The following is a 14382-nucleotide window of genomic DNA, read 5'->3' as shown; positions in this document are numbered from 1 at the left end:
TCTAACCGCTAATAACAAACTTTAAGACGACCTTCAATTAGCAGTAGCACTTCTGCCGGATATTAAATCCGTAGTAGCCAACAAAGAACCCAAAACTGTTAACAAAATACGCCATATGCCAATGCTGGCTGAAAAAGAACATTAAACGGCTGCAATCTTATGGTATTTTACCAATATGACATTACAGATGAACCTTATTATGAATGTATAACATTGTTATTTCAATGCAGGAGATTTTTCTTTTGGTACAGAGGAAAGTTCTAAAATTGCACACAGAAATGGTATCTTACAAGAGAAAGAGAAAACCGCTAAAAAACAAACAGACTTTATTTAATATTTTTTTATTCTACTGCAGATATGATTTTCGTTTTTTTTTACTACTGGCCTTCTTTCCCTTAACAGCCATTTTTGGGGCTTCATGAGGAAATCAATTCATACAATATATAGAGGAAAGTTCTAAAATTGCACACAGAAATGGTTTCTTACAAGAGATAGAGAAAACCGCTAAAAAACAAACAGATTTTTTATTTTTTTTATTTTACTGCAGATATGTTTTTATTTTTTTTACTACTAGCCTTCTTTCCCTAAACAGCAGGGGAGGCAGGAAGTAGAATTTGTTTCAATATTGCATTTTCCACTATGTTACAAATATAACCCTGGGACCCAGGGGCCCACGCAACGTCACTTTAAGTTTTATTACCATGTACTCATATTTTGAAAACGTGCCAACTACACAAAGCCAAATCCAACATGGAGTGCTAGCGCGCATCATTGCATTTGCAGTTAAATGCTTATATTTACCATTTTATAAATTATTCATGTCATAGAAAATTCAATTGCACTTATTTTTATTCAGCAATTAGTTCAAATGATGTAAATGCGTCGTGTATGCTTGTTCAGTGAATAGAATAGCAATCGCCCAGGGAGGGCTACGTATACTGGTATCCAATGTAACGATTATGAGGTCATAATAATGGTGACGTCAACAATTCATCCATGACATAGTCTATAAAAATGCCAACTGGCTTTTAGTAGGGTTATATAGTAGCAATGCCATTCGATGGTAAATGTAATATTATATCCAGCAAACGGACTTGTGACACTTGCATAATTGTATATGATCAGTCAAATTGATCTTGGCTGCCAGCTTTTTAGCCGCCCGATGATATGCAATACGTAACTACTTTCCAAGATATTATAAAAACATTTTTGGATGGTAGGTTTACCTAGCTAAGGACTATACAAAAGAAGTCTAGGTATATTCATATACGTACTAACTTATAGAACTGTACAAAAGAAATGCAGATACTAATTTATAAATTTATTTTATTTAATATGAGCATTATTCGTCTCTTGAGCTGCATCAACGCATTTCTTAAAATAATTATTTTACCCAAGCATAAATTTTGCCATAAAATGTTCATGTCTTATGAAATACTTTTCAAATTCTAAATAAAGCTAATACCGTAGTTCTTTATTTCTTCATTCTAAGATGATTTTTCCAGTGTTATGATATATGTATTGTGCTTGTTATAAATTCATACAATGATATAGAAGTGCCACTTCAAGTGATGGCTGCTTGTAATTATATCATGTTATCTAATTTGAGTTAGTTAATATCAAATTGTATAAAGACACAAGGTTAACCAAGTGTCTTTTACAATTTGAAAATTAACTTACGAGAGTTGGATAAACATGAAAATCAACCTTCACAAGTTTGGTGACCTCTTTCTCCCAAAAACATTCAAATATTTTATCTAGATAACCAATTTTTCTCTAGGGAATACATTATTCCTGTTTTCAATCTGGAAACAATTGCCATAAACTACGACGTCACAATGAAAGTCACGTCGCAAAGCATTGTTATCTGACGTCATAATTAGATTGATCAAAGAAATAATGTTCAGGGTGTTACCCACTAGTAGGTAGCCAAAAATGTTTACTAATGCCTAGCAGATTAATTCACAGACACGGCCAGGAGGAAATCTACAGAGGTAGTGGGAGATATCATTCTGTAAGATCATCAGTCTCAAAAGATTAAAGTATATGGTTTCAAAGTTATATTAGTAACTACAGTAAAAACCCACTAACTCGAACTTGTTGGGTCCAGGTCAACAGTTCGATGAATATATGGTATTTGACGAATCCGAGGTTCGACCGACAGTCATTTTTTTATCCCAGATGGAACAACAGATAGACAGTACAAGCAAGTTGCAAATATTGCAGATAGTAGATGATAGAAGAAAAAAAATACTTAATCAAGATGAGAGCATTTAATAAGATTAAACAATGAAAACATATAGCCACCAGTATTAAGAAAGTTAATAAGATTAAAAAGCTGCATGTGTAATGTTTTTGTCGTTTTGACATAGTCTGCCACACTGTAATTGGCTACCTAAATTTTACAAAATATCAAAAGTATATCATACTGTTGATTGATAACAAAATTAACAATCACAACGTATCCAAGTTTCAGTTGGTCAAGAATCTGCTTTGTGATTATACCAATTAATATTGCCATGCCGAATTATGGTTTACACACCCAGTGAATTAACACTTCCGCCAAATCATCTACGTCAAAACATCGTCTGGAAATAATGAATATGCGCACAAAATGATAATGCAGTTACAACAGGGTACCGGTACAGTTACTTAATTATATTGCCGTTAAATTTAAACCTCCAATTATATGACGTCCATCCGACACTTGTATAAGCACAATGAGCGTTGACCGCAGCCTGTGCCTCAAGTCACATATATGACCATTAAGAGTCAGGGGCAAAATCTTGTTCGAGGAATACAGAGTATTCAAGGAATAACGGTTCAACTAATCTGGGGTTACTTTACAAAGAATGTATATGTACGATCTTAGTCGGGACCAAACAAACTAATCTGGGGTTACTTTACAAAGAATATATATGTACGATCTTAGTCGGGACCAAACAAACTAATCGACGAATGAGGGGTATTCGAATAAACCAAATTGGAGGAAATGGGGTTTACTGTAAACCAAATGTTTACGGCATAAAAAATATTCTGAGAAAAGGTAAAGTCTGAGATTAATTTTTTTCCCCAAGAAATCCTGGACAGATACAATAACATTCGGCTGTACTGTAGCACTATGATTATATTTATATGATCATGGTTATGACATGTGATCTGGTTCCTACACAGTAAAAATGGCGACCATTTCATCTGTAAAACTTATTCATGGTCAGAAGACGGCAACAGTGACACACATTAGATCTGTAAAACTTAGAATACTGATGATCGGAGTAAGTGAGAATGACACACATTATATCTATAAAATTTGGCATACTGAAAATCTTAAAGTGGGAATGACAAAGCTTAGTAGATGTAACTCAGACCTCACCGTGTATAGGCATATCACTGATCAGAGCATCCCTGCTGCAGGAATGTCCCTCACATCAGTTAGGCAAAAAAACACAATATGATCATCACTGCTGTCAGATTGTCCCTCATATAAACCTCACTGCTGTCACACTGTCTCATCACATCAGTTAGGCAAAATCACAAGGATTAGGTCGTCACTGCTGGCAGACTGTACCTCACATCAGTTAGGCTGAATCACACTGACTGGATCGTCACTGCTGTCATGTTTTTCCTCACATCAGTTAGGCTAAGTCTGATTGTCCCACACATAAATTAGGCTAAACAACACTGATAAGGTTGTCAATGCTGACAAACTGACCTCACATCATTTAAGCTAAGATCATCACTGCTGTCAGACTGTCCCTCACAACAGTTAGGTTAAACAGGACTGTCCCTCACAACAGTTAGGCAAAATCACTCTGGAAAAGTCGTCACTGCTGGCAAACTGACCCGCACATCAGTTAGACAAAATCACAACGATTAGGTCATCACTACTGTCAGACCGTCCCTTACAACATTCAGGCCAAATCAGACTGTCCCTCACAACAGTTAGGCAAAATCACACTGACTGGATCGTCACTGCTGGCAGATTGTCACTCACATTAGCGAGGTTAAATCGCACTGATAAGGCCGACACTGCTGTCACACTGTTCCTCACATCAGATAGGCACGTTTTCTAATCTTATAATAGCACTGTTCAGTATAGTATCACGTTTGTATACTGTTATTTCTCTTCGTGTGTAGTTTATCAGTTACCGAGTTATTGAGACACTTCTGGAGTACAGGGTAGAGAGTCTGAGAGGTGTTACCACACAGGTTGATTGCCTGTAAAAAGTGAATATATAAAATACATAAATGTCAACAATGATAACAACTATAAAACAACCTCTGAAGTGTTACATCAAAAGTCTTAGTCAGCAAACAACTTAAATTTCATATAACCAAACTTATATAAAGACATATAAATTAACTCATTCACCCCTGAAAACACATTTGAATTCTTCCAATTTAAAGATTAACATATTTCATAATGAGATTTCTAGGGTGAATGAGATAAGGTATGAAACCAAAATATTGTTGTACAAGCATGTCATGTTAAACATAATGGTATAAAACCAACCAAATAATTGTATAGATATATCATCTTACTGTATAACACTAACTTGTTGCATAAAAAAAAGATGTATTATTTTAAAAGGTGTTATGGTATTGAACACACATTCTATATGATCATAAAATGATATTTTTCACACCTCCTGGTTGGCTGGTATTGTGTCATGCTACTCCCGTTAAACAATGATATTTACCAAATGTATAAAAAAAAGCTTGTATAAAAACTGGTTGACTGTGTTTTTCTATCAGTAAATTGACAAGCATTGCAAAGACCTTGATACTACATCATCATTGTATACTGTTTATCGTGAAAGTTTTCTGCAGTTAATTTTATGCCTTTTTTGTCATCTGTAATGAGGACAAACGGTGAATTTGTCATGGATATTACCAGCGAAGGGCAAAAGTTTGACTGGGCAGAAATTTCCCAGTCAACACTTTATACATAGAGTCAATAACTTATAGTTGGCAAGGCAGTGATACTATCAGATTTCTCATGATGTTTGAAACAAATTATTTCCAATAGGCAAACACTTTGATGTAATGATGGATTATCAAATACAAAGTTGATACTTTTTCTTTCTCACACCTAATCAAGACTACACATTTCAATTTTACAAATTTCAATATGACACTGGGATCACATAGAGATTGAATGGCGTTTTTTTTTTATATTCATACCGGCATGAAAATTTAAATATGCCCTTCAATCCATATAGTTACATTTTTAAAATAGAACAATTGTTTAATTTTATTCATTTGTTCTTAAATAAGTAATATATTTACTGCATTTTGTATATATGCGTCGTTCTTTAAACAACATTGGCAGAACAGCTCTATTTAAATAAAATTGGCACCAATAATTAACTGAAGTCGTTGGAGCGTTTGACGCAGGGGCAATCTCCATGTTATTTGAAGCAAAGCGACAAGCTTCTCATTGAACAAGGTTAATCTATGACGTCATAAGTAAACCATGTTATACGTCATGAGAGTTTTTGCTTTCATACTCAAATAAAATGCATTTCTGCTGGTAATGTTCATATAGTGGGTTGCAATGCAAATGTAAATATAATGTTATAATATCTCACCTTCTTGATGACCTCAAACTCGATTTCTCCCTTGGAGGTGATGGCCGAGACCTGATAGAGGGATGGCATGTAACCCAGAGTCACACTTCCATGGTTCACTGGGTTGTCATCCTGTAAACAAATTAAGACAAATCCATGAAGGATATACATCAAATATTCTTAACAGACGGACACTGGTGGGTCAGACAGGAGAACAACATGTAATCACACAGTAAATTTCATCTGTTCTATTTTTAGTAAGCAACCTTGAACTTAGAAAGTTTTTAAACAACTACTGTATACCAGGACATCTTCACTTACGTCTAATTTTTTGACCTCAGTATTGAGGGTGCATATCATTACATAAGTAAACAGCATAATTAACATACTGGACATTACTGGTAGTTATTAAATGTGCAAGGCGAAATTCACGCCGGGCGAAAACTGATTTCATGGACGAAGGGCAAAAGTATACAGTATTACACATCTGATTACAATAGTGTATCACCCTGTAAAAGTTTGGGAAATTTCAAAACTTCTGGAAAAACACACAGATGGACAGATGGTGGATGGATAGATGGACAGATGGATGGACAGATGGACAGAAGAACAGATGGATAGATGGACATTGTGATTAATTCATGGCAATCCCATCGTGCATTCAGTAGAGTAGATATTATCAATGTAACACGTAGTTTCCCAGACCCTACAATTTTCCATAACATGTTTTCTTAATGTTATACATGTGGGAATACTAAGATAGTGACTGAAGCTTGAAATGAAGGTTGAATTCACCTGCAACAAGTGATCAGTAGGGAAATTCTAGCTGTGTCATTGATGGAAGTAATGACCATTTTTTGTGAACGTGTGTGGACATTATTAGGTTGTACAATTTTAACAACTTGCCTGAGATTTATATTCCTCACTCTCTGTGGGGTCCACAAGAACAAGATTGTCAGCAATTCTCTAAAAAGAAATCACCAAAATGTATATTTTCTTCAAGAATAACCAATATTTGCATCTCAAAAATCTAAGTTTGATTAAACTCTTTTTCTTCTGCACAAATGGGAGCTGTGTCTAATACAAAAAAATATTCATTAGATATTATAATTTAACTGCAGCTTCGAAAATTAGTAAATAAATAGGGATATCTTTTATAAACTAACATATTTTCTTGATTTACATTTATAATAATTGTTCAAAAAGTACAAAACCACAGAACACCCTGCCACAAGGTCAAACATCTCTGCACAAGGTCAAACCTACACTGTCCAACTTACCACAAAACACCCTGTCACAAGGTCAAACATCTCTGCACAAGGTCAAACCTGCACTGTCAAGCTTACCACAGAACAGTCAGTCACAAGGTCAAACATCTCTGCACAAGGTCAAACCTACACTGTCAAACTTACGACAGAACACCCTGCCACAAGGTCAAACATCTATGCACAAGGTCAAACCTACACTGACAAACTTACCACAGAACAGCCAGTCACAAGGTCAAATATGTATTAACAACATAAAACTTACCACAGAATACCCTAACACAAGGTCATACATCTCTACAACAGGTCAAAGTTACAACAGAAAACCCTGTCACAAGGTCAAACTTACCACATAACACCTTGTCGCAAGGTCAAACTTACCACAAAACACTGTCAAAAGGTCATACATCTCTACACAAGGTCAAACCTACAGTGTCAAACTTACCAGAGAACACACAGTCACAAGGTGATATATCTTTACACAAGGTCAAACATACACTGTCAAACTTACCACAGAACATCATATCACAAGGTCACACATTTCTACACAAAGTCGAACCTACAATGTCAAACTTACCATAAAATACACTATCACAAGGTAATTTATCTCTTCACAAGGTCAAACTAACCATAGAATACCCTATCACAAAGTCATATATCTCTACACAAGGTCAAACCTACATGTACTGTCAAACTTACCACAGAACACACAGTCACAAGGTGATATATCTTTACACAAGGTCAAACATACACTGTCAAACTTACCACAGAACATCATATCACAAGGTCACACATTTCTACACAAGGTCAAACTTACAATGTCAAACTTACCATAAAATACCCTATCACAAGGTAATTTATCTCTTCACAAGGTCAAACTTACCATAGAACACCCTGTCACAAGGTCATATATCTCTACAAAAGGTCAAACTTACCACAGATCACCCTGTCCATCTCTACATAAGGTCAAACTTACCACAGAAACCCTGCAACAAGGTCAAACTTACCACAGAACACCCCGCCACAAGGTCGTACATGTCGACTCCAGCATTGGCCAAGGCTACAGAAGCACACGTTATTGCTGCTGCCAATGCTGTAAGAACAACAACCCTTTATTAATATACATGCATAAATAATAAAGGCTTACTGTTGGTTATATTAGGAAAACACAATCTCTTAGAGTCTTGCATTTGTTGTTTACGGTTGTAGATATCAAATGTTGTGAGTAAAACTGTTCAGTTGTGTTGAATTCAGTCTGTCATCATGTTACAGTTAGGTGTACTCAACCGTTGGCCGTAGTATTACAGAAGAGTCAGAAAATCTATTCACCATTATCTACAATAGATGATCTAGTCACTTTCAGCTCAAATAATCTAGCTGCTTTAATTTCATTACATTATCTACTTACAACGTACCATCATTTTCAGCAGATAATTACCCATCAACCTTCACTCCAGTAGATGATTTAGATCTTACCTGAACCATCATTCTGTAGAACTGTTACATATATATCCACTTGAGCTTTGGGAAATTTGTGCTGAAAAAAAGAACAAAGAATGTTGATACGGGCCTATACACTGTGTGGAATGAGTAAATGAAAGTAGAAATGACGAGCAACAACACCACTGAATCTGGTACAAAATGTAATGTTTGATTCACATCCTACGTGCTGACATGTTTCGGCGAAAGGGGGGCCGTCTTCAGAGCATGGTGTGGAACTGTGTCGAATGGATTGAAGAATATGATTCTGAACAAAATACCAATACTACTAATGAACATGTGTACTATTGTAACAGGAGGTGGAAAAATGCACAGCCACACCAGGGTTCAAACTCGAGACCCTCTGAACTCTAGACGGATGCTCTACCAATTGAGCTATCTGGTCGCCCACAATCGACCCAGACCAGTTTTGCTACATTCCTACTCCTTTTTGCCAAGTCTTTGCCCCCAAAGACACAACAATTTACAACCCAGATTCACAAGCAACAAATGTAGAAGGAGTGGAAAAATGCATGGCCAGCCCCCATTTGAGTCAACAATTATTGTAAGGAATCAATATCCTAAATCATAAATCGTTTTAACTGATCTACCTTCATCTTTGTCCTGGAAATTAGAAAATAGTTTAAAGATTTATAAATATCCACGTAACAACACATAACTTTTGTGTTTAATGACTTTTTTTTTTTTAATATTCCAACAGAACAAGAGTAAACCACCCTTTCCTTTTGTTGCCAGTAGGATTATAGTACGTGCCTGATCACACACCTGAGTGTTAACAAATGTGACCATGTGGTCATGTTGATGTCATCGTATCTGAAAATTTGATCACCAACAACTTTCATGTAAGAATTTGATGACTAGACAATTTCCATGCAGGCTGGATATTTTATATTTTTTTAAAACTTTTTCATATGGAATGTGACCAGCTGATCTCAATAAATTCTCTTGGAGTACAAGATTTCTGGAGCAACGGAGTCCCGATCTGCGATGTCACAACATGCGTACAAATCATCCTATCTCAGCAACATGTGCAGGAACCGAAATTCGCTAGACCTGACACATGAAAACCAATTCACAAGTTTCTCATACATGTCTACAGACATCCTACGTCAGATAAAGGTGGGACGTAACTCACCATACACACGGCTGGTTCCAGGGCATCCAATAGCTGTACAGACATATCCTTCTCCTCGCTGTCCTGTTGGTATGAGCGCCGGTATCGACACGAGAATGTGGCGTACTTAAACACACAGTTGATGATACCTTTCATACTGAAGTCCTCCTTACGTCCCACTTCCCTAGGACCATACCTGTAGGTTTTATAGTAAACTTTTGAAACTTAGCTTTCGATTTTAAAAAAGCATGTGATAAATTCAACAAGAGGCTAATGGGTCTGCACCGCTCACCTGGTATTAATCTCACACTTGTAATCTTAAAAGTGGACTAAAATACAGCTACAGGCAGAATATCAGTGTTTGATTCATAAGAACCTATTAAAAGTTTAAACATATGATACCTGTGACCTTGAATGTCAACAAGGACATTAGGTTGAAAGTGGGTCAAGATCATTCATTTGAACAAACTTGTGGTCCTTCATCCAAGCATGCTACAGGCCCAATTTCAGTACCCTGGGCCTTTCGGTTATTGAGAAGTGGTTTGAAGATTTTACCACATTTGACCCCTGTGACCTTGAAAGTGGGTCAAAGTCATTCATTTGAACAAACAAATTTGGAAGCCCTTTATCCCAGCATGCTACAGGCCTTATTGCAGTACCCTGGGTCTTTTGGTTATTGAGAAGAAGTTGTTTGAAGATTTTACGACGTTTGACCCCTGTGACCTTGAAAGTGGGTCAATGTCGTTCATTTAAACAAACTTGGTAGTCCTTCATCCCAGCATGCTACATATACAGGCCCAATATCAGTACCCTGGGCCATTTGGTTATTGAGAAGAAGTTGCTTGAAGATTTTAAGACATTTGACCCCAGTGACCTTGACCCCCTTTCAAGGTCACAGGGGTCAAATGTTTTAAAATTTTCAAACAACTTCTTCTCAATAACCAAATGGCCCAGGGTACTGATATTGGGCCTGTTGCTTTCCCTGGCAGGGTACAGATATATCTTAAATTTTTGTGATATGCATTTAAAATTTCTAAATAGCAACCTAGGTTAAGTGTATGATTATAATTATTCAAGGTTCTTATATGATATTTTATCAAAACCTAGTTCATAGGTCGTCTCAAAGTGGTTCACAAATTATTATCCTTGGTTATAGGGCCTTTGCAACCAGCCAATACCTTTCTCAACTCCCTGGGGAGCATACAGCCGGTGCTGCCATTTTGGTGCTCACAGCTAGTTTTTAACAATTCGAGCACTGCCCAACCACATACTCCTTTGCAGCTGAGCAGACTGGAACAAGCGGAGTAAAGTATCTTGCTCAAAGATACAACACAGTGCCGTGACTCGAACCTGCAACCCTTCGGTCACGAGCCCAGCGTCTTACCACTAAACTACCATGCCTCCTTATTGACAGTGGCAAGATCCTGTGCTGAATAATTTAAGGATGGTGTCTTTACACAAACTGTAATATCCTTAAGGGAGATAAACTCTAAACACAAATCACAGAATAAGGAGCTGAAATTTGCATCAGCAATCATATATTCAACAGGTGCGGAACATAGGCATTTAAAGCATCAATCCCTACCAACTGGGATTAACCAAAGCTAAGTATCGCACGTACACTTAACTCCCTCCGCATTAAAGCCATTTTGGTGCCTGTTATATGATATATAGATAGATATCCTTAAGGGTGATAACACAAATCATAGAATATCCTTAAGAAAGATATACTGGTAGAATATGTATTACCTTAAATGTAAATACCCCATTTGACCCTCCACCCTACAAAGTAATTACGGTATTGTACATGTATTACTATACACTACTTACACTGCACACATGACCTTGGTGTTGTCCTGTTCTATGTAGGCTGACCCCCTCGCCTGACTCACTACATCTGCCTTCAGGACTATTAACAGAAATAGCATCATGTCACTGCATAGTAAACATCCTGAAATTACTTTAATTGATAGATATATATATATTATCATACATATTGAGGTAAAGAAATCCAGAATAGCCTAGATTATCATGTGTAAGTTAGAAACAGATGTTTGGAGATCAGATGTTTTTTATGGTTATTTATATGTTGTTAAAGTTTTCAGCATAATCACAGGAGCACGCAACTTCTAATAATATTAATCCTGTTAGACTTTCAGGCACTTGATAACTTATACATCCTAATAAGATCAATAGTATTAGTAGTTGCATGCCCCTATGGTATAATGGATTCCTTTGACCTTTAAGACAGCTAGGTGAAGAACATTTACATGATATTTTCTTACAGAAATTATTTAACTTATTCATCCCAGAATGAACTATTCCAGCCTTTGAATTGGAAGAGTTAAAATGTGTCTTCAGGGGTGAATGAGTTAACGCAAAATTTGATGAATAAATGTTGGACAATGCACAATATCTATTTTAAGAAGGGCACAGGCACTTTATGCTAAGCGAGGTAATATTTGCAGATCTGCAATCATGTATTCAACAGCAGAATTGAATCCTCTCTGTCTTGTCATATCCCAGACAACACAAATCATTTATGTACAACAACAATGACCTTTAATTATGCCACAGTACTTACATATAGGCCGGAGTGTCTCTGGAGATCGCCCATCGTGTCTCTTTCCTGTGAGGACCTAATTTAAAATATAAGTTTAGTATAATCGATCAATGTACACTCATTAATCAAGCTACAACTGTTATCCAGCGAGCATTATGGTGGAAATTAAAAAGGTCTTTTATGAACAGAGAGTCCCAATCCACCTGCAATGCTCATCTGGACCTTGTGTTGAAACTACTTTGAATCAAACCTGTGTGAAGTCTAGATGAATTTTATCATTGAATAAACTTAGGTCATATTTGATATATTCTTATTTTTTGTCATTTAAAAAAACTAACCAATGCCAGAAAGACAAACGAGAAAAAAACATCATATTGCTTTTCAGTTCTTGAAAAAGCAGTCAATCTGTTCTGTGGCCTGTAAGTTAATGCCTAGGTTTTTCTGGTTATCCTGGTTCTAAGGACTACTGTAACAATGTTTAGATAGAATTTTCATTGGGATTGCCATGGCCAATGCTAAATATTGTTTTATCAATAAGCAAAATACCCTAATCAAGCAAAATGTGATACTTAATTAAATATTTATTTCATTGTTTAACCTCTGCAATTAATTGCATTTTCTTATGCAAATATATCTTATATGTGATAACAATAATTATAAATTATTATTATATATGATACAATGCGATAGATGTGTTGTTATGACTTCAAATCACGTGTACCTTTTTAACGAATAGAATGCAATTCAATTTATTGAATAGTATAATCGACCCAAAATATGGCATTATAAAGTTCGATCCTGTTAATCATCGCCAGTTGAAGTGAGAGGATATCGTGTACTTCAAGACAAAAATGTCAACCTTTGTTATAAATATTACTACACATGACATATTATATTATAAACAAATATAATGCCATCTTATCTTATGTCAATGACATGAATGACAAGATGGAACCAGGAAGCAGAAATGAGAAACCAATACGGGCATGTCAGTAGTTAAATTCGTATACCTGAAGTTTTTTCTTTTGTTTAACATATGCATATGGACTCTTCGTTTCTTCAGGTCCTGTTAAGCGTCTTGAATCAGTTGGCATTATGTCAATATATTACAGACTTTGGTGTCTATTTGACCTATATATTGTCACATGGGGAGAACCACTGTTCGCCGACCCGGATGTAGTGTTAACAAACTAATAATAATGTGTACATAAGGAGACGTTACAGAATCCGGACGCGGCTGTAAATGTAAATAATAATGACAAGAAACCATTGATCTATTTTAACGGAAATGTTTAATCACCATATGAAACGATGAAAGAAATGAAACTTCAAATTTAAAGGTCAATAAAATAATGTTTTTGAGCAGCATATGTCTAAAGTTTAGATGTAATACTTAAATTCGACTATTAATTGATCTAACCGCCTACACTTATCTTTAGATATTTTTAATGTGTTATTCTTTCATAACTATAAGAGTATCCAGTCGATGTTACTCAAAGTTAAAATGGCGGCATAATTGTGAAAATGTTACCCAACACCATGTGTCCTTCTTGAACAGCTATCGTACATTACTTCAAATGGTCCATCCCTCGACAAGTACATTCGCTAAGGTGTGCACGCTTATTTGGATGGTTATGGCCACAGAGACCTGATAATTTGGAACAGCTATATTTTGACCTAAAGTAAGGTGTTCTGAGAATTTTAGATGTTTTACTCGGGGTTTAGATCGACTTTCGGTAAAAATGCCACCCCATTGATTATATATATATATATCATTGGGGTGGCATTTTAACCGAAAGTCGATCTAAACCCCTAAATTGGCTAAAACGTTGAACACCTTTGTTTAGGGCGATTCCGAAGTCTCCTATTAAGTTCAAGTCGGGGCTATATCGATGCCGCTATAATAGAGGGACGATGTTACGTGTTACTAGAAACTCTTGCAATGTGTGCCCTCGCATCATCCTGCTGATGTTAGATGATGCTTCCTAACAAAATTAAAATGCACTATGTACGTAGGGCTTCAGTTCTATGAGAGACGTATATATATACTCTGGTTCTATGGAACGCCAAATTAACATATATTCAATTAATTGTACTTATCCTCAAATAATTGATAATTACAATTCAATTTAAGATAGGTCCCATTTTGATTAAAGAAAGGTACAATTCAATTGAAGATATGTCCAATCTAATTAAAAATAAGTTCAATTCAGTTAGAGACCACTAAATATGTTTTAATTTTTACCGAAAGTCGATCTAAACCCCTAAAACATCTAAAATTCTGGACACCTTAGTTTGGGTCCAAATATAGCTGTTACAAATTCAATTGAGAATATGTTGTATTTGTAAATTAAAAGGTTCAATTCATTA

The 14382-nt window shown here is 35.9% G+C and overlaps 1 protein-coding gene across 1 annotated transcript; it reads right to left on the bottom strand.

The window, feature by feature from the left end:
• Window positions 1-367: 367 nt before the first annotated feature.
• On the bottom strand, window positions 368-13182 carry LOC110459685 (exosome complex component MTR3-like). Its single transcript, XM_021512053.1, has 9 exons — window positions 13023-13182; window positions 12034-12088; window positions 11280-11358; window positions 9471-9645; window positions 8312-8372; window positions 7843-7928; window positions 6477-6536; window positions 5592-5702; window positions 368-4218 (listed from the first exon to the last, which is right to left on the bottom strand). Exons 1-9 carry the CDS (start codon window positions 13104-13106, stop codon window positions 4102-4104), a joined length of 828 nt encoding a protein of 275 aa, XP_021367728.1. The 5' UTR covers window positions 13107-13182; the 3' UTR covers window positions 368-4101.
• Between the last annotated feature and the right edge of the window lie 1200 nt (window positions 13183-14382).

The sequence above is a fragment of the Mizuhopecten yessoensis genome, unplaced genomic scaffold, assembly GCF_002113885.1.
Source record: "Mizuhopecten yessoensis strain PY_sf001 unplaced genomic scaffold, ASM211388v2 scaffold10185, whole genome shotgun sequence".
NCBI classification, from domain to species: domain Eukaryota; kingdom Metazoa; phylum Mollusca; class Bivalvia; order Pectinida; family Pectinidae; genus Mizuhopecten; species Mizuhopecten yessoensis.
This window is presented reverse-complemented; position numbering and strand designations above follow the sequence as displayed.